Source organism: Numenius arquata, chromosome 4 (assembly GCF_964106895.1).
Source record: "Numenius arquata chromosome 4, bNumArq3.hap1.1, whole genome shotgun sequence".
Taxonomy (NCBI): domain Eukaryota; kingdom Metazoa; phylum Chordata; class Aves; order Charadriiformes; family Scolopacidae; genus Numenius; species Numenius arquata.
In genome coordinates, this window is record NC_133579.1 from 21,190,051 (window position 1) to 21,212,065 (window position 22,015).

The window sequence follows — 22,015 nt, forward strand, 5'->3', positions numbered from 1 at the left end:
AAATAAAATGGTAAAATTTAGCTACAAACTTCAGTTAATGATCTTGTAAAATCATGACCCGTGTTGCTGATATTTTTAGCCTATCACATTATTAGCTATTCCCTCCATTTCTAACTTATATATAACAATTTCTGCCTCCTTTAGGGAGAGGAGGAAACTATAACATTTTTCTGTTTTCGACCTTCATCTTATAATTTGCATGAATAACACAATTGTTTACCTGGATTTTCCTTTAAGCAAAATATTTTCTAAAAAGAAAAATACGATAGGCCAAAAAAGGTCAGAAATTAAAATCAGATTTTAGTACTTTCTGCAATTGACCTGTAACCAGCAGTGTGCAATGTCTGCTGTGCTAACGATGCTGGTCAGAGGATCTGCACTCACTCTTCCATGTTGAAAAATGTTACCCTCTCCAAAAAGGCTGAGAGATGTATCTTTACAGATTGTAAATTCTCAAACGTCTGTATGAGCTAGTCCACAACGGTGGCTTAGAGAGCCATGAACACTGCAGTGGCACTAGCTGTGGACTAGACTATGAAAGCGTATGATTCTCTTCTCATTATTCCACTGCATTTTGGGCATCAGTTTCCACTTTGTCTGTCATTTCCTCTTTACAGTCCCTTATTGTCTTACACATTAACTGTTAAAGAAATGCTGTTTAAGGGAGGAAACAGAACGGAAAAAAAAGGAGGTCTAAGAGAGGCCAAGGTGAGAAATATCCCACCAGTTCCGGGTGCTTAGGGGACTGTCAACTCCCCAACGTTTAATCTGGGGCAAATAGAGGCAATGGAAGAGACAAAAAACAACAAGATGTTGTTTGGTTTTTACAAAAGAAAAGGAAAACTGAATAAGGGTGCCCAGTATTCCAACTAGCAAAAAGCATTACTGCTATTTTGTTTTAAGACAATTTACTTACTGACAGAGGAAAAAAGAAGACATGCAACTGCATATTGAATGTCAGGGGGAAAATATCTTACTCAAATATTTGCCTTCGTAGCATTTTATTAGTAGTACCTTAACCATGAATACTATCTCCCTAGCTGCTCTGAAAAAAGTCACCTTTATTCAGAGGCAGGGCTACCATTTCCATTTGGGTCATCCAATGAGGCCCCACTTTGTTCTTTTGTTATCAAACATGTAGCATGAGGAACCTGATAAATAAAATTCCAGCTGTGGAAAACAATCTTGCTACTATATTGTTGTTCTGTTTATCTTATCTACTGCTGATTCTTTTCTATCCTTACTCCTACAAATTAGGCAACACAAGGATTAATGGAGAAATCACAGCTTTCTCTCACGTGGCTTGCACATTTTTATGTCCTTGTGACAGCAGCCAGTTTTTCTATTGCCACAGTTCCAAATCCTCGGCTCCAAGAGTGTGGCAATGTGGTACTTCAGCCGCCTCCGTTGCCATGCCCTCCCACATCTGACCACCAGGCCACAAACAGGATTGTACCTCTTCTCAGGTGATCACCATTTAGCTTGGAGTACCCAAGATGCCACAGTGGTATGTTGAGGTTAATGAACACGGTTCTCGGGGCATAGTAGCATTTTCCTCCTGTTATTTTATCATTGTCCATAGAGTTTAGAAATCGATTTTCAAAGCCAACTCTAATGCTGCTGACACCTACCTGAGCTGAATCCTATAAAGAGGTAAGAGCTGCTCACTTACTTCACTTTTTAAATAATGTTTAATCTTGCAAAAGAAACTCCCCTGTTTCCACAGGAGTTCACACCTAGCAATCGCTATTCCAAAAACATATCTTACTGGTATAATTCTTTTTTCTTTATAAAAGTTTAAAAATACAAGTAAAGGTCATATGCTAATTTGACATTTCAAAATCATACTCAAACCTGAAGCTTCATAAAACTAAGTTTGATTATGACACTTGATGTACTCTACATATAGGAATAGCTTAACGTCACTTCTTATTGCTTTATGAACTGAGATCTTTTTGCAATAAAACATAATTTTAAAAGGCCTTAAGTAGTGGAGAACACGTAGTGAAAGAATGTTTTTATCATTGTCCTGCTAAAATGACAGCACATGTACCAAATAAAGTACTTTCTGAAAATTATTGAGCACAGTTCTCACTTCACCAAACCATCAGAGAAAGAATTTAGAACTGAAAAAAACTTTTGTCAATGTTGGTAGTAAAATACACACTTCACTTATTTTTCCTTGGAATGTGTGAAGTTTAACAAACCAAAATAGAAAAGCAGAAAATCTCTTTAAAAATTGGGGAAAAGAACCTATCATTTCTTAGAAGCATCGAAGATGTGCATAATACCGAGGCTGCTACTTACCACATTTGCCTCAACGTCTCATTACTATCCTGCATTCCTCCATCCTTAACTCCTCCCTTGTTCTGTCACTTCTCACCAAGTTTGTAAACTTTTCAGAGCAGGTTTCCTTTTTTATATAGTGTTTGACACAACAGAGGGCATCTTTCCACTGCCATATTACCAAAAGTAACATAGAGCAATTGATACAGATAATATTATTCTTTTATAAAAAGAAATTGGATCTTAAATTGTCCTTTTTATATTAGCTGGCTTCACTCTCCACTGATTTTTCAGTACGCTTTGGATTCTGCCTCAGAGGAATCATCTGACTGACACTGAAAGGTCTGATGGCTGGTGGGGGACAGCTAGAAGAGTGTAAGAGGCGATTTAAACTATGAATTAAGCATAACAGGTGAATAATTAAATTTTAAAAACGACCCTGAAACTATCAATCGCTAATAACACCCTGAGATTTCTGAGTTAGCAACAAACTGAGATATATTGAACCTCCTCCTGAGAAAACTCAATAGTTTCAGGTTGGCTGCAGGTGGAGAACACCACTTCTGTCATATTCACGAGGTTTTCTTCACAGCCAGAGGGCTGGAAAAGCAGCAGAGGAAGCAGCTGTAGCAGGTACAATTTTATAACTATTTATGACAGGATCAGGTATTATTTAGACTCCAATCTCCAATTTTTGATTTCCAGCCTGAGGAGCTTACAGCCTGCCTGCACATGCCATCTACATACAAACCACAATCAGGAGGCTGGATCCCCAGCTGCTGAAATCAGCTGGTCAGGTTCTGAGCACGGCAGCTCAGAAAACAAAGGGCTAGAAGGCTGCAACTTGCAAAGGGACTCCACAGAAAAGATAAATTAAATAGGCCATCAATTCTTAAACAGCTTGAATGTAGTCACTCCCTTAGAAGGGTTCTGCTGCTTAGCTCAAAGGAGGAGAAAGGTGGTTTCCTGCTCTCCAAGACTGTTTGTCCCTTTCCTTTATTTGCAATTAAAAGATAATCTAGAGCCATTCATAGCAGCGGATGTAGAACAGACAGTATCATCATTTCTTGTGCTGTTACAGAGTACAAAGGGAAAACAAGGTATGTACAGCAGTTATAATTTATTCCGTACTTAAATCTCATACACTTATTTAGTACTGGACGAGACCATCTTGGGAGGGGAATTCTGCCTAGGAACTCAGAAGCTTGAGGTAGAGAATATCTTGTAAAACTGGAAGCAAATAAAGAACCTTCTTATCCCCTGTAGTTAAAGTAAGTTATCTTACCCCTTGTAGGTAAAGTTGCTTGTGTACTGACAGTTTAAAATGCAGGCTAAATGAAATCATGCAGCAAGAAGTGTTTTGCCTGGTAACTACTTTCACTGTTACATTATTTCCTTATTTTGAGTATATGTTTAACTGTTAGTAGGGAAGAAAAAGAAAAGAAAAAAAAAAAAAAAGACAAAAAGCATTTTCCTGGTTTTGTTAACTCTACTGCTCCAATAGGCAAAGTGTGAAATTGAATGATGATACAGAAACTGGGTCTGCAAATTAGACACTGACGAGTTTTTCTTTTAATTTTCATTACAAAAGTATTAAAAAGTAATCTGCTAATGTTTAAAGCTTAATGTAAAAACCTTCACAGCTCATCAGACTACCACAAAGGAAATGAATGTAAAGAAGGTATGCAATGCATTTTGTACCCCATTATCAGTCAGTCAGAACTCAGGAGCTTGCCATTGGGAAAATCAGCTTGTCCAGCAGCTCTGCTTCTGCTGCTGCAAGTGAGTAAGTGGCAGGGGTTCATTAAGTCTCCTCCTTTTATTTTTCAAAGCAAATCTAAGGGCAGCAAAAGACAAACAAAGTGTACCATTCTTAAAAAAAATAAAATATTATTTTTATGCTAGCTGAAAAATACAGCTCACTGGCACAGCTTTTTAATGTTCCATGAACGTAAGGAAAGAGAATTTTTAAAATATTTACATTCTGTTACAATTTCAGTTAAATCTAACAGCTGCATATGCAGAATTTATAAGATGTTGAGACCCATCATTTACAATGTATTCAAAGAATGAACACCATACACAGAAAGACGGAATTGCTGACTGTTTCAAAAGTGTAATTTTATGTAGAATGTGGTCAGTCAACAGTTCATTTGCCAATTACCACAAGTACCGCTCCTTTCATTTCCTCTGAGGTAGATAGACAGATACAAACATGCAGGAAGATACACTGGCTCCATAAGTATTTTAGTTCAAAATCCACTGTTTTGCAAAAACAGCCTCCTTTAAGGAAGCATATGTAATTCGGAACTGCTTCCTCCCATTGCCACTCTTTAAAAATAACATATCATTCTTTAAAAATAATATATTACAAGGGTAACACTGTAACATGATGCTCAGATTTGATAGCTGCAGTGAGAATACTTTAAAATATTTTTCTTTTCCTGAGGTTTGGAAAAAAACCTCAAGGATGGACTTTAACATATATCAGTATCATCAAAACAAAGGACGAGCTTGTACAAATGGAGATACCATTAAACAGATATCCTGTCACTTCAAGAATTTTAACTGAAGTGCAATTGGGTTTATTTCTGTTATCTTCTGGGTGCACCATCAGTAATAAAGGCAAGTTCAAGAGCCTGCTGGGAAGATGCAGAATTTCAGAATTAAGCTACAAGACCCAACTCAGTTTTTATTTTGCAGAAGAGTGAAATAATCAATGTGCTGAAACTTCAGAACTTCGTTTCCCCAGCTGGTCCAGCCAGGCTGTAGGTTGCGAGCAAACAACTCCAAGCATTCCACATCTGGCTTGATAAACTCTGCCAGAACCGCTGTGCAAGAGAAAAAAAAAAAAAAAAAAAAAGATCACAACAGTGACAAAGGTACAAATAACAATAGTAAACAAATAAAATCTCCCCTGTGCTGCTAGTAGATGAAAAATGGAATGTTTCATTAAGAAAGGGAGAGGCAGCAAATTAATTTCAAGGGTTTCATCAAACACCTGGACTATTTATAGTGAGAAAGTCATTTTAAATAAGTGCCCTTGAGATTCTGAACAATACTGTCAAGGCCTTCAATAGCCTTGATTTATTGGTTTTCATTTACAGAAAGGGAATGAGGATTTATTTCAGCCTCTACATAAATGAGTTCTGAATTTTTCACTAATATCAACCAAACACCTCTTAAAGACTCACTCCCTATAATACAGGGGCAACATTTCTAAAAATAAATGAATAAATCCTTTCCTTAATTAAGATCACATTCTTTTCCTCCACATTTTTAAGGGGATAAAAGCATTTTTTTCTATGACAACTGTTAAAACGTAAAACAAGAAACAGTTTTAAGAGACAACACAGTTAAATAAGCATAGAGCTAAAAGGACTATAAAAATGCAGGGACTTCGCTTTCCCCAAAACTAACTTGGCAACTGAAGAAATATTTATACAACTGTGGTCTTTTCATTCAGTAACATAAATCTCAAATTTCTTCTACAGTTGGGCATTTTTACTGCTTAAATCCAAATAAATAGATGCCTGTCGTTAACATCAATTGTGTCACCGATTATGACTGGCATTCTTGGAGTGATAGAAAAAGATCTTGCATTTCACCTGTGAAGTATTATTGCAAACAGTTTATTGTTAAGCATATTACTTGTCAGAGAGCAGTTTAGTTTGTGCTTGGGTCAAACAAATTCTTAACTACATTTCAGAAAATAGCTACAAAGATATTACGTATAAAAACATGCATGAAAAAAGCCAACGCTTAAGGAGTACCCAACAGAAAAGAGGCAGAAAGACTAAAAAACATATCCATCTAACTAAAAATTACATGTTAAGTTTTTATTTTTGTGACTGAGAACAAAAGAAAGCCAACTGTGAAATCATTTCCTTTTCCAAAGGATATCTTGGTCATTTTTGTTCAGATCTCCCAGTGGTTTTTGAATTTCTGTAGCTTAAAAACACAGGTCATAAATCCAACATTATGCTGTTTGACTCAGTCTCTTCAGATAGGATCATTGCAGAAAGCAAAAATAAATCTAATCAGCATACATCAAAGTATGAGAGCGAATGGTTTTGTTTTGGGTTTTTTTGGTACAATCTAAGTTCTGACTTTTTGCATCAAGTTTCCCCGTCACAGACTGCCGGTGAGATCCCAGCTGAGCTTGTCATGGATTGCTCCTGTTGCAGAAACATGAGCATTCCCTTCACTTTCTACTGAGGTTAACCAGCCCCAGACGCATTTCCTACCTACATGATGGCCTCTTCCAGAGCTCAAATCCATTCAAAACTTTTTCATAAGTATTTTGTAATAGGTGTTTCCAGACTTTCTTGTATTTTGGCATGGCATATAAATCTATTCTCCTTTCACCAATCTTTAACATGTCAAATGAACGTCTCAGATGGGTTATGATCAAGGCAGCTTTTAATCTAAAAAATCCTGCTACCAGCAGGAATCTTATTCTAAAAACCTGCTTCTTTCAGAGGCAAGCTAAAATGTTTAAACAAATCTAACATTTGCAGAGAAGAGTCTGGGAGGTTTAGAGGAAAAATGTACATTCTGACAGAAAACTTGCTGCGCTGAACATTGCTATTGGGTGTCACGGGAGTTCATCTAATTAGACACCACTTATGAGTAGCTGCTATTATACCATTTTGCAAACCCACCATATTAAAAAGAAAAGTGGTAAAATTTATTGTTCTTTTTCCACTCTTTATTGAGCTAAGGATTTCTTGTGCACAATTTGCTGCCAACACAGAGGAGTGGAGCACCCCTCCTATGAAGACAGGCTGAGAGAGTTGGGGTTGTTCAGCCTGGAGAAGAGAAGGCTCTGGAAAAACCTTATTGTGGCCTTTCAGTACTTAAAGGGGGCCTACGGGAAAGATGGGGAGGGACTTTTTAGCAAGGCCTGTTGCAACAGAAGTGGCAATGGTTTTAAACTAAAAGAGGGTAGATTCAGACAACATAAGGAAGAAGATTTTTTACAATGAGGGTGGTGAAACACTGGGACAGGTTGCCATGAGATGTGTTAAATGCTCCATCCCTGGAGACATTCAAGGTCAGGCTGGACAGGGCTCTGAGCAACCTGATCAAGTTGAAGATGTCCCTGCTCATTGCAGGGGGGGTTGGACTAGATGACCTTTAAAGGTCCCCTCCAACTCAAACCATTCTATGATTTTATGACTTTAACAAAAGTCTTCCAAAAATCTATTCTCTTGATCGTCTAAGAAAACCCATGTTACAGGAGGTTGTACTTTCTCCACAGAAGAGAAGGAAGAGACCACTGAAAGCAAAGCTCCAAAGCTTTCAATAAGCTCTCTGTGAGCAGATCCCCACATCTGTAGGATATCTTTTTGACCCTAATGAGCATGAGATCATGCAGAGCTTACTGCAGAGTCAGGCTTTATATGACTTTTTTCTACCCTCCATGTAAAACCAAAAGAGAACTATTTTGTGCTTTATACAGGCTTCTAAATAGAGGAAGCAATTATTTGGGTAACAAAATTTCATTAAAAGCACATTAGTAATGTTGACATTTGTTCTTAAAATGTATAGATTAAAAACATCATCACAGCACGAAGTCCAGTAATCAAAAGCAGTTTTACTAAGCACCAAATACATCCATGCCTAACAGAACAAATTTTAAAAGCAGACTTAGGAGATTCGACCAACCTCAAAGACTGGTTCCCCAAAAAGCAAAAAAGAGGTAGCCAAAAAACGGATCAGTTCAGCAAAGGCAGGAAGGTTGTGCCAATCTTTCAATCGATTTGGTTAAAGAATTTAAAAAGGAAGTCCCAGGAATGTTCCCCTCTCCTGTTGCCAGAGGGGGGGGGGGGGTGTCTTTTTTAAGTCAGAGCTTTTTTTTAAAAAGCAGAGACATTACATATAATTCAAGATCACATTATAGTATGATTTTTCATTGCTAGATTGTAGGTATTTACATAATCACATCAGGCAGCAACTTCCACTGCAATCAAAATTACCATATCAAGAGGGCAATAATGTGGCTGTATTTTGTTGGCATAAAATCTCATTACACTGGTTTCCTTAAAATAGGAAAAGTCAGTGTTCAAGCTGTAATTTATAGCTTCTTTGTTAGGCTTTTATATCACCAGAAGGCTATCTTAACACACATAGATCTGAGTTGCAGCCCTTAAGCAAACTCTGGAGATTTTTCCTCTGACAACAAGTTAGAGGATCTTCATCAGTAGAAAGATCAAATATAAAGTTTTTCTACAATAGGAATAGATTTAAAAAAAAAAAAAAAAACATCAACAACAAAGAAACCCACCAACAACATTTACTTACATCTGCTTACAGATACCACTGACAATAAATAGCTTAAATACACGATAAATAGATTATTCTTTATCACTTGCAGGTATAGTAAATACTATGAGAGCAACACAGGCACCTATACTTGGGCATTTAGTGCCCTAGGACACACAAAGTCAGCACAAAGTCGGCTGGTAGATATAAAACTGGTCTTCTGGAAAACCCACTTCCTTCTCAAGTACAATCCAGTAGTCAGGCAGGATACCTGCCACACCTGCTTACTCTTAATCCCAAACATGTATTGAAGATGCACGCTGCTAAAAATGTTTAGATAAGCAAAAAGAGGAATCGCTTTTGAAACAAGCAACAGCTTCCCCTTATCTTTTGAACTTCCGTTACCTAAAAAGCAAGCTCTGCCTGCCAAATAGGATACAAAAAGTGAAAATTACTTTGTTGGCTTTTTACTGTTTGATTTGTGAGCCATACAACGCACAAAGCATAGGACTGAACTCATTTCATAGTAACCCTTCAAAAGGGTTTGCAATTATGGCCCAGTTTGCCTAATCCTTGAACAGAGTAGGACCAGAAAAAGACATGAAACTCAGCACAAAGATGGCTTCACATATCTGCATCTGAGCTTAACGTTCAACCTAGATGTTGATGGACCTATCAATTAGTCTAAAAGTAATACCCCACAAGGTGCACAGAAGGCATTTACTTCTTTTTACTTCCAAGAACACTTTTATAACACAGCCTAACAAGCCAGGGTTGCTACAGGTGAAGGGAGTTCCAAAGATTTACCATCACACTCTTCTACTGGAGATATACAAATTGTCTAGAACACAGCCAAGAATCAATTCCAATGTTTTTAGGCACACTCTATATTATTTTCTAGCCATAGATGTACATACTTAAAAATTGAAGGAGAAATGGCTATAACAAGAAGAATCTATAAAACAGGAAAAGGAAAAAAGATGTCTGAAGTTCTCCATTACTTCACATCGTCTGTATAACAGAGTACCTTCTACGTCTTCTAAGAGCAATATTGAATTGAATTAGGAAGAAAACCTGCTGTTATGTGAACCAGAACCAGAAGTAATAAGCTTCTTTATGCAAATGTGTTAAAATGAAATTTTAAGTACATTTACAATGACATATTAAAGCTCTAAGCATTGAACACAGCACATGCATCACCAAAAACCCCTACAGTTGCAATTTCATGGTTAAATGCACTGTAGGAACCCAAATATCTCTTTTTGATGGCTTACTTTAATTTACATCTTTCTCTTCCCCCAGAGAGATAAACTGTTATAATCAGTCATTAAGTGGCTACATATGTACCAACATACAGCCTTTACAATAGTAACAAGAAATAAAAGTGCCAGACAGCATCAGTAAATACTAATATTTTTGGCTTTGTTACTACTTAAACAAAGCATAAAGAATGTGCGTGACTCATCAAGTGTCCTTCTCCCCCATTGCCAAATCTCTGCTTCTGTTCCAATTTCTTTTGAACCACTCTAGGATGCAGCTCAGCTGCTCTCTCTACTGGCCGCTTGAGAACACTGTCCGATCATGAAAGCGATACCCTTTTACAACACTGAAGTCAAAGCATCAGCAATTAGCTTTTCGTCTACCTTTTCACGCCATAATCATGTTCTGAATGGAGCTGCTGAAACTGTAGGATACACATGGAATTTTGTAAAAACCTTCTAAGTTGCTGACGTTGCTCAACAGCAAATTAATTTTTCAAATAGAAACATAAATGCTGCACAATGGTATCAAATCTCAGCATTCAAGTAAAGACTCAAGAAATATGTAAATTAGCAGAGGCAATTTCTTTCAAAACCCATTCAGGATCATAACTTATAAAGATTTCCCCATAATGGTGCCTAGATTCTGCCCTATGAAAGAATTGTTCTGAGGCCCATTCTGGCACTAGAATTCTCTGTAATACATACAAGCTGCTGTTTTGTACCCTTCGATAGCTCACAAGTTTCCTGTTTGTGTCCGAGTGTGCTGCTAACTATTGGTTTTCTGAAGAGGCCCTAGGTGGCTGCCTCACAAATCATTATCCCACCATTCATCAGCTTAAATAAATACATATACTTCCTGCTGTAACCCTAATTCTTAAAGATGTGGCTTCAGAACTGCAAAAAGATCCTCCTAGAATTGCCTATTATTTTAAACTTATTTTAGTTAACCAAAGTATGTCTTCTCTAGTTTTTGAAGAGGCGTATGTACATGTACATTAATTTAATAAATACAAGCCCAAAATACAAATTTTAAAGCATCCCTGAATGTGTAACAACTGTCCAGATCAGCTTCCTAACTGAAATTTTTCTGAAGAAATTTCTTCCTAGCTGAAATTTTGGAAGAGAAAAAGGAAAGCGTGAAGCAAACTGTGATGTCTTTCCTCTCCACCATTATGCTTCTCCTCTACTTGCCTTTTCTGATGTGAGTACATAGCACCACGTGCACCAGGAATATCTGCAGATTCTTCATGAGTTTTCCCCTTGGAGGAGGATGAAACTGTTTTTGTGAGAGGTATTTAATTCTTACATAGCATTGTAAGGCACTCAGGTGCTATAATGATGGAGGAAATATGAATTTCTATTGATGAAATTAGTCAAAGTAAGCTTGCCCCAGAACAATGTGTAAAAGGTAAGGTATCACACAGAAGTCTTCAAATCCTTTGGACAAAACTCTGAAAAGTTGAATTCATACCCACAGTAACTGGCTGGTTGGAGTTACTGCATCGATTTCAGTAAATCAAACACAGCTCCTCAGAACCAAGCAGGGCATGCCTTATTTGTTGCCTGTTGTTAATAATTTTAAAATAATTAAGATTTTGGATTTAAAAACACAACTGTACTGCAAACGTATAAGCAGGTCATGCAGAAATAAAAACATTTCTTTCAGGATGACATAATAAAGAAAGAGGTTTCAGCTTTTATTAACCAGGTAGAACATATCCTATTTTATATATTCCCAAAGCTCCCCCCCCCCTCCCCAGGCACTTTAGGTCATTTAGCATAACTTCATAGATACAGTATCTGCAAACTGTTCCTGCAGCATTTAAAACACAAATTTAAAAAAAAGCAACTTTTGTTTACGTGTCTACCCAAAACATGCACACAATGCTTGAAGCTGTACTTTTCATATCCATTTTTAGAGACAAAAACTTAGGGGCCTGACATTTTTAGAAATGTTGAGGAATCACAAGTCCTGTTGAGCAAAATTGCTTGGCATATGGGAAATTTAGGCACTTCATATATAAAGGTATCACATTCTAGGTACATCATTTCAGACATCCAAGTCCAACGCCCTACAGAAATATTACACAACAAAACAAAACGTACCAGTAAGAGGGGGTTTATGTGAATGCAGACTGCAAGGTATGCTGACAATTAACTTATGTTCTGGAATTGGAAGTACATCTTCAGATTTCCTGTTGCATAAATCAGAACAAGAAAAGGCATATGAGAATGAATACCACCAAATGTGATGCTGCAGGTCTCACAGAGCTACATCAGATAGGAGGTAACACACAGAATGCTCATTCACAGCCAAACTTCAGGTAAGTTGAAGGGAAGTTAGGTGTTGCTTAGCCATAATACATAAAAGGACAGTTTATGAAATCACTAAGACTATAGAAAATGTGGTTAACAATAGCCATACAAAGCCATTGAGAACAAACAACATAGGCCTGTATGTTTTCATGTGTAGAAAAATATCAGCATCCCCAAAAGGGCACCAGCCTGTGCCAAGGACTCATGGTCCAAGAGAACCTGTCAGCAAACTAAGTCCCATCCACAAGGCTTTACGTAAGCCTGTTCCCCAACACAGACAGATACAAGGAACAGACAAGGATTTCCACCCTTCAATCTCACTAAAGCACTCCCTCATCCCAAAGTTAGTAAAGCTATTTTTGGGTCCAAAAATCAGCCAAAAGATGACACCAAGAGAAGATTTTGGGACATTATATTATATAATGAACAAGTGATGTATACAAAGAGAATCCTAGCAGCCTCAAAAAGACATTTACCATAAATATCCTGGCATACCTTAAGGCTTCCTCTACATCTCCTTGTACTCTCCCCAATATAAGAACTTCATAGGGCTTTTTGTGTAAAGAATCCAAAGGCAATACAAATTCTCCAGCTCTAGTAATCTGACATAAAGGAGTTAAAAATACACAGTGGAAGATTTTCATTCACAATTTTTTGAGACATTTTCTTTGACATGATAATAAATAGACAAATTATAAGAATATAAAGTGTATAGTGCAAGCCCTCTCAGTCTTCAAGAAAGCAACAAAACAAATTGAGAACTTACTTTTACCCAGTGCCACTCAGCAAGTGTCTTCACAGACCAATGAGGATACAGTTCATCCTTAACAAACCGTAAGTGTTTCTGTCTATTAGTAACCCATGTGACTACAAGGCAATTTGGAGCAGCGAGTGCTGGTACAGGAATCTGCTTGATTTGCCATGAAGACAAGTAGCTGTATCTATATGCCGGTACAGTGAGAAACCAAGTTAGCGTATACCAAATACAAAAACTGCAAAGCAACACAAATGGATAAAGAAACTACACAGCCAAGGTATTTAAAGAATTATCTCCTGACCAGTCATAAAAATGGGTCAAGGCTGACACCCAGTGGCCATATCTGATAGATTCTGATATAAAATCATTAGCGTATGTACTTAAGTTTTACTGAGCAGAACCTTTAACTGCATATTTCTACTATTCCCCCAAATAAAGTATTATGAGTTGTGATTCTGAAGAAGTCTAAAAGCCCACATTTAATTTAAAAGCTCGTGTTTAATTTAAGAACTATCATATGTAATTCAATACTCTCATCTTCAGGCCAGAACAAAGCTATTTAGTGAAAAGTAGCTCTTCAGTCATTGTAACATTATTCACTTTTCATAATAACCAATCTCTCTTCTGAATGAAAATGACAAGTGAGTCATTTAAAAGTGCAAGGGAAACACTAACTTGACTGACAAGTTAAAAGGTCATAAAAGAGTAATCAGTTCTCCAATTATTTGCAGAAGTTACTCATTGTTTTTAAATTACCATTCATGGCAAAAGTTCTCTAGGTTACTCAGAAGAGTTTTGCACATTTTTGAGCTAACTATACGCTACATCGATGAATACAGATTGTGTCCCGTTCTACCATTTTTCTCACGATGCTATTCTACACACTTAATCAGTTGCAATTTGTGGAACCTACACCTTGCAGCATCAAAAACATTGGCATACCACCTACTGGAACAGAAAGCCAGTCCAGGTGGCTGAGATCCCTATACAGTGCAACAGTGAGAACAACTGTGGGAAACAGGTAACAAGGATAAAATCCAAAATACCTCCTGGATCAGACTGCCTAGAGAAAACAAGATTCACAACCCAGATGTGAAATGCTTAACAAAGATTAGCCGTTAACAAGGTAAGTAACAGCAGCAATAGCTCTTCCACCTATTCCCTTTATTTTGTAAGGGAAAGAGGGTCTTACTGCCTAATTCATGCCTGTGAATAACCACAGTTTTTCTTTGAGTAACTTACATAGTTAAGAAAAACACTTGAATGAGTTTAACTATGGATTTCTAGAGGTTTCTGTAGGGCTTTCAAAGTAAAGCCTACTAATCAGTCCCTGCATCTTCAAATTATGTCTTCTTAACAAGCTTCAAAGCTACAATAGACATTATTCTAGAAAGTTGTAAGGATATAATTCCTGCCCACCCTTCTTTCACATGGATACAATTCTATGGTAATCAAAAGAGCTCTACTGGCATAAGCTTGATGTTACTCAGTGGAGAAGGAAGCCCATAAAATTTTAAGTTAATGACTTCATAAACTACAGTACTCAGAAAGTTCCTATTGCACTTGAGGATTTTACTGCTGCATCATCACTTCCTCTCTTCTACCCATCAGACCGAAGCTCAAACTACAACTCAAATTTAAAAAAAAAAAATTAAAAAACTAAAACTTCTAAATTGGACCTCAGTCCTAGAAATACACATTTATCTAGGTTTATGCCCACTAAAGTAAACCTATTAATTTCAAATTAATATCTGCATGATCTGGGCCTTACAAAACAGTTGATTCCAGGCTTTCCTTTTAAGTGTCAAGAACTAACATTCTCTCACCAGTTTGGTAATTTAAGATCTACTCTTGCAAACATTTTGTAGGCAAAGTATCCAAGCCATTTCAGTGAAATCCCCAAGACATTTCATAGACTTGAAGGTAGGCACATGCCAGAACATTTGCTAGTTTAAGATACAGTCTCACAGTTATATCGGTCTTGGATTGCATCAGTATATCAAAATGTTAATTTATAATAAAATGTAAGCTAGAACAAAAACGTTTGTTTGATTTTAAAATAAGATTTACCTGTTACTTCTTTTAATGGACTTGTTCTCCCATGGTGGATCAATCACAATTACATCATATTTTTTCTTGTCTGGGAAGTGAAATTACAAAAAAAAGCCTGTAAATTAGTCTTAAAATAAGTCTACTAGTTAAAACTTATAAAGGCTTAGCTACTCACATTCAGACAACACTTAAAGAGCCAATTATGCAGCAAACCCACAACTTTCTTCTGTTCTTTCCAAATAAGAAGGTAAAAGGCTTCTAGCATGCTTGTTTTAATCCAGATAATCATATACTTCAGATATTTTTAGGCTGATTAACCTAAGGAAAAGACGTTTATGTGATCTGTGCCCAAGAAATTTTGAACATCTTGGGGACTTTCAGAAAAAAACTGATAGCAGAGCACAAGTCTCAAACATGAAAATTTGTTTTAGCTTCCTACCAGCGGCTATTTAATAAGGCAGCCAGCTGAAAGAAAGGCTGCAGCCCTGAACACAAGATTCCTGTCTTGTTTGATCTTCCATCAGGCCGACTAGAACACACAGAGCTCCAAACCAGCGCTGGAAAACTGTGTTTTGCAATACTGGAGGTGAAGAGAAACAGAGAGCTAGACCCAGAGTGTGAAATGGAAATTAAGGGACAAGAGAAAGAGAACTGAAAGAGTTTTCATGGGAGAAGCCGGATTTACTTTAGTTGGAGGATAGAATATACATGAAAGAACAGGACTCTTCAATTTTATATTTCCCAATAACTCTCAGCTATGAGGTGTAGCAGCTAAGAAGTCAACTCATGTTCACTACTCATGTTCTTGCTAAAGTGGTGTTCACGTCCAGCTGGGTGCAGCAGCTTCTCTGAGGGACACTGGGGTTGGTTTCACAATCAGTTCATGCCTATCTAAATTGACTCTGCCACTGAACAGGATGAGTCTGTAAGGGATATCCTTGCTTTAAGGTACATAATCTCATCTCTCTCCCATGGTCTAATCTAGCTAAAAGTCAAGACAGAAGGAACACTGCCCCAGCAGCATAGATTTACCTATGTTAAAGCCTTGTCCTGCAAAACAGGGACTAAGCAGCACAGCTAATACCAATTTAGTGCATTTATGTGACTTCCATACTCACAGTGGCTCAGAACATGCCCACAAAATGCCGTATTTTGGGCTTCATGTAAAATGCTGTGGCTGAGATTTTTAAAGGAGCCTCTGGAGACAGATAATCCCCTCATGACATGAGCTCCTAACCATTCAAGATTCCTTTGAAAACCCATTTGCACAAAGTTAAGAAATGTTGCTGCAAGCTTTCAAAGTGATATTTCTATCAGTGTGATACTGTATATTAAAATCTATTCATCGAGCCCTTAGTTATCTTGATGTTAATTGCCCTTCTGAGGCAGGACAGAAGTGCTAAATTCTAATGCCTAGAGATACTTACAGTTCAGCAGGGGCTGTAAACATGAAATATCAGATAAAAGGAAACTGCTTTTTGGTGGCACCAAGTACTTCTGCCCCATTAACACAACTATCTTTGCACTGCTTGAGCTGTTTTCCGTAACGCATGAAAGCAAGTCCTGCTCTGGAACGGAGATTTCATCATCTAGCAAATGTACAGCTTGATGGTCGCTTTCATTCACAGCTGGAAGCTGCTTTGCCATTTCACATAATTCAGCCAACCCACAGCCAATGTGTCCAGGAACAACATTCTTCCTGCAACTGAGTTCTGCAGTAGCACGGTGAAGAAAACCACTTTTGAGTCCTTCTTGGACTAAATGCAAAGTGCCTTCCCAAATGAGCTTCCTGACCTGTATGGTCATAAGGAATCATGAGAAAAAGAAATGATCTTTCAAGCATCTACTTGATCAGGCAATGAGACAGAAATCAAAACATTTTCACCTTGCAGAGTGGGAAAACGATCCTTCCCAAATACTGAGAACATTGACTCAAAAACTACAAGGGCACGCTAATGAGGCCATCCTAACTTTTGTTGGTTTTTTTGGTAAAGTGGCAATAATTAGAAGCCGGGATAAAGAAAGAGTGAGAAATTAGTGAATAAAACATTTCACAGACAATAGAGGTGGAATATTATTGTTCCAAACAAAAAAATTCAAAGCAATAATTTGAAGTATAAATTCAAACTTTAGTCTAATTTTGGGTTACTGTGCCCATAAACATATTTTTAATTGGGATGTATACTGGGATCTAAAAATCAGTATTTTTCTATATTACAATTCAATTCAAAAAACAATAGTTTATGCATTTTAAAAGTAACATTGAAGTACAATAAGTTAATCAAACTAAGTTATTAGAATTTGATTTTGCAACTTTTCTAAGTGACATGCCTCTCAAACAATCTGCCAGTGAGTCCAGGAAGACAAGATTCTTGGATCTATATACAGTCTCATTCACTTCGGCACCCTCTCTTAGCAAAGTTGAGAGACCTAGTTTATTCCCAAATCATTGAATCTTTATGAGTTTTAATTACCAATGAAGCATTTTTGTTCATTTAGAATAGTGATATTGCCAGTTACAGTAGTTTTATCAAAGGTTTCAAATACTTATGAGTTCTAAAGCTCCCAATTATGGAATCCTCAACTTTACAAGATGCTTTTACAAAATATTCCTTATTACAATTTCCAAATAAATGGGGGGGAGGAATTTATAATTTTTTCATGTTTTCTTTAATAGCACCACCATCAAGATATCTGAGGGGACAGAGTCATAATTTTTTAGTACCTAGGTTTGTCATAGTAAAAGTTGATACTGCTTTAACAGAATTAATAACTATGTTTTTAGCAATACTGCAAGTTGTACAGCTGAATTACTGAAGATGGCTTTTCTTCTTACACCCATGTGTTAATTAGCAGGTGGACAAAGCCTCTTGACTATCAAGCAATTTAAACAGTAGTTTTAACAAATGGCTGCTGAAGGAATTTAGCATATTTTGTACTGTTCCCTATGTTGACTCCAACTGAAATTGATAAATGGATTCAATGCCTACTTTCACTGGCAGAGACAAATATGCAGTTGTTGGGGGTTTTTTTGAAAATTATTCTAAATATATGAATAAGTACCAAAATAATCTGAATTGACTAGCCAACTTTTAACACTACAAATACATTAAAAACCAATACATTCTAATCTGTGAATGGTATCAGAGGCCAACTGGGATCACAAATTTTTCAAAACTGTGTCTTTTTTGCATATTCGCCAAAAAATCATTTGAAGTTACACAGGCCTCCAGACATCAAACATCTTCTCTTCATTTCTTCCCTTATTCCTACTGTTGAATGACTTTATTTTAGCTTAAAGGCTTTCATGCTCATAAGCCTATGTTGGATGCTGAACTCCAAAGTTCTCTCCTTTAAGGTGATTCTGCACAGGCATGGCGTATTCACAACAATAATTACAGGACCTTTACACTGTGTCATAGCAACCTGTACATGTTTACTACAAAATTGTTGCTATGTAAAAGAAGAAAAATTTAGTCATTTAAATACAGTCCAAGAGGAACAGAATTAAACAAAAAAGTTCAATACAATTAAGATCTTCATCAAAGGAAAGCAAGCATAGGTCCTAGTTCAGGTTCACATCACTATTTAGGAAATCAGTAAGAATACATCAAACATAATCCACAGATCACATTTCTAGGATTTATTAACAATGTAATTCAGTTGTAACTTCACCAGTACTTCACTGACATGAGCCTAAATAGAGACCTGAATTCCAATTAATTCATCATCCTTTAGTATGACAATGTAAAATGTTAGAGGGAACAATCCCTTCTCATTAGCAGAAGTGATAAATCTTGGAGCACTTTTCTCAGAGAAGCTTTGAATATCAGCATACTGTCCCGATATGCTAAAGATGAGTTGATTTTCAGAACAGGCTACGCTGTCTATTTCACATCAGTCACATCCTGTTCAACTAACATTCAGCTCATCACTATATAATGCTCAGTTAACCATAACAGTAAAAGATATTTTGTGAATGCAGCTTCCAGCTCTTCAAAGTGTCTCAGCTGCAGTCTGACGTCTAGTTTGTTTTGCATAGATCTACACAGAAGATGCTCTCTGTATGCACTCACTCATGTAAGAGCTGGAGAGATGACCTTCCCATTAGTGGTACAAGCTACAAGAACAGAACTTGTCTGCAACCATGTCTTGCACTCCACGCATGGCCCAAAGTCAGGTATCATTTACTTGCAAAATATACTTTTGTTCAGACTTACCTTTGAATGGTATTCTAAAGCATCCAGTTCACCTTGGTTGAATACACATTTCCTTTTACGTTTCTGCAGAATGAGCAAATGGGGAGGATGGGGAAGACACACACCATATTACTGCATGACGAAAGGAAAAAATAAGTAATTAAATATACCTGAATTGCAAAATAACTCTTTTTAAAGCAGAGGAAACTTTCCATCTCCTTCTTTTCCTATCACAGCTAAAAGTCCAATAAGCAAAAAGACAATCTCAAAATACCTAGGCTGCTGTAGGCATTCTCAAGGTACATAGGCTTAGAGTTGTGTTATGTTACTCATGGCACTAGGCTCTGAAAATACCTAGTACATGTCACAGCTCATGTTCATGCCTCCTTTGAGTCCATGCTAGAAGGCATCTGTTCAGCTGCCAAGTGCAGTTTACCAATAATAGGAGAAAATTACCTAGACATTCACTATTACAATTGTTGGTTTAGACCTGTGACTCTTATTTTAATTTTGGTCCATAATGAAGAGTACAGAACAACCTACGTATTGAAAGTAAATTCATACTGTGCTTCCCTCCTTGTTAATTTCCACAATCCAGACAGCTACCACAGTTTCAGCTCAAGTGCCTGATCACAAACAAAATCAGTATTTTGTGAGCAACCCACTGCTTTTGAGTCACAGGATGCACGTTACTGACACAAGGGACAGAAGCATATCCTCACAAGTGCTTACATTTTCCATGCATCTTGGAATCATTGTGGAAAAGTTCCTGCTCACCTACATAACCTCAAGAAACTGAAATGTGCAAGACAATGTTAGTGGCTAACAAGCTGAGAGAGTTGAGGTTGGTTTATCTGGAGAAAAGAAAGCTCTAGGGAGACCTTATAGTAGCCTTCCAGTATCTGAAGGGGGCCTACAAGAAAGCTGAAGGGCTTTTTGCATGGGCATGTAGTGATAGGATGAGGGGTAACAGCTTCAAAATGGAAGAGGGGTGATTTAGGTTAGACATCTGGAAGAAATTCTTTACTGTGACGGTGGTGAGACACTGGAACAGTTTGTCCAGAGAAGTTGTGGATGCCCCATCCCTGGAAGTGTTCAACATCAGGCTGGATGGGGCTTTGAGCAACCTGGTCTAGTGGGTGGTGCCCCTGCCCATAGTAGAGGGGGGTGTTGGAACTAGATGATCTTTAAGGTCCCTTCCAACCCAAACCATTCTATGGTATATTATTTACCAGGGGATTACCGTAGTTTACTGTTATGGAGAACATACCTTCCTAGCACTGGCAACAGAATCTCCGATGCCACTCTTGGTTTCTTCACAGTGTTCCTCTCTCTTGCTGTTGGCCGTTACTTCTGTGAGACTCACCTCAGGGCATCCCTGCCGTAGCTGCTCCTCAGGAGCTGCAGCTATATGAGGTTTAGAAATGTCAAAGAACTCCTCCCGAAACACATATCTCTTTCTTGCTGTTTTACCTTTTGTTTCTATCGTATCTCCAGGACCAGGAGTAGTACCATCTCTCGATGAGGAGGTGGCAGCAAAGGTACAAGTAGCATGACAATCTCCAATAGAAGTGACAGAAGTACCAAGAGTGACACCACCAGGGTATGCAAAGGAGTCACAGACCTCATAGCCACACTGGTTGATGAAAGAGAGATGATCCACGAGCCATCCCGCTGTCAGCTGATGTACCACAGACATCATAGCTCCTCTTTTCAGGAAGGAAAATCAACTCTCTGAAAACGTAGCTGGAAATTATGCGCACTTCCTCGAGCAAACTCCTCCTGCGGGAATTTTTTTTTAAGAGCTCACTTTTCAGACTTACCACCGTTTATTAAAGTAGCACCTATCTTCTGACAGACATTGCCATGCCCGCACAGGACACACCACAGAAACTTCTGACTTCAGCTGGTTTCCCTCCTATGACTTCTGTTGCATCCCCGTTTCACCTTTTTATATTAAGAAAATTTTAAATAAGTTTTTATAATTTTACACTGTACAAGCTTACTCTAAGAGGATTCTTCTAACAAGTTCGAAAATAGCACCGTGACACAGCAATTATACAAACCCTCAGAAGGAGCAACACAAGCAGAGGGGCAGCTGCAGCACCAGAGCCGCAGAGGCCAGGCCCCGGGGGTACCCCGCAGGTACACAGGGCCTGGAAGCCCGGTTTTTGTCCCCAGACCCCACTCCCCAGCCACGTCCCACCACCGCTCGGCGGCAAGAGCGGCCTGCGGGAAAAGCAGCCCCCTCCTCACCGCCACGGCGGACACAAGCCCCATGGAGCCGGAGGGGAGGAGCTGCGCGGCGGTTCGAAGCCGTTACGGGGTGGGTAGGGAGGCGGCCGCCCTCTGCCTCCGCCCCTTGCAGCGGCCGGAGAGAAGCCTCGGGGCTCGGCATAGCACGGTAGCACCTCACGCACCTACCGCCGCTTCTGCGGCCCATGTGGACACCGCCATATTGTTGTACGGACACGACCTTTGCTCCTAAGAACTTCCGGGAGAATCAAGGGGCTCAGTAGGTTAGCAGCCAGGCCAGCGGAAGTGACGGCAACCCCTTCTCCCCCGCGTCGCCGTCACTCCTTATGCTGCCGCTTTGTCGCGACGTGGCGCGCTGCGTGACGTAAGTCGGCGGGCGGATTTGAAATTCGGAGACGGGCGTCGGCGTCGTTAACGGTAACGACTGGGCTGTTGGGATGGGTCTCTCCGGGGCGCGGGCCCTCCCCGCTGAGGGAGAGAGGAAGGGAGGGGGGCGGTGGCGACAACGCTGGCGTCGGCGCCTGTGAGACGGGTGGTGGCCGGCAGGTACTGCCCCGCCGGCCCCTGGGAGGGCCGTTGGCTGCGCACCGGGGGAAAGCCTTGTTTATGGTGGCGTGTCG

At 38.7% G+C, this 22,015-nt stretch overlaps 1 protein-coding gene across 1 annotated transcript; it reads right to left on the reverse strand.

Moving 5' to 3' along the window:
• Positions 1-4,971: 4,971 nt before the first annotated feature.
• On the reverse strand, positions 4,972-21,049 carry METTL4 (methyltransferase 4, N6-adenosine). Its single transcript, XM_074146729.1, has 9 exons — positions 20,982-21,049; positions 20,410-20,848; positions 19,161-19,223; positions 16,368-16,734; positions 14,959-15,028; positions 12,898-13,072; positions 12,627-12,733; positions 11,922-12,010; positions 4,972-5,117 (listed from the first exon to the last, which is right to left on the reverse strand). Exons 2-9 carry the CDS (start codon positions 20,839-20,841, stop codon positions 4,972-4,974), a joined length of 1,449 nt encoding a protein of 482 aa, XP_074002830.1. The 5' UTR covers positions 20,842-20,848; positions 20,982-21,049.
• Between the last annotated feature and the right edge of the window lie 966 nt (positions 21,050-22,015).

What these genes read in the sequence shown, in the direction of transcription:
- METTL4 (XM_074146729.1), bottom strand. Translation starts at nt 20,841, where the DNA reads ATGATGTCTGTGGTACATCAGCTGACAGCGGGATGGCTCGTGGATCAT. An exon ending in CTGTTGCCAGTGCTAGGAAG is followed by an intron (nt 19,224 to 20,409) that starts GTATGTTCTCCA and finishes CTCATTCTGCAG; the next exon opens with AAACGTAAAAGGAAATGTGT. An exon ending in TTTACAGCCCCTGCTGAACT is followed by an intron (nt 15,029 to 16,367) that starts GTAAGTATCTCT and finishes TTCACTTCCCAG; the next exon opens with ACAAGAAAAAATATGATGTA.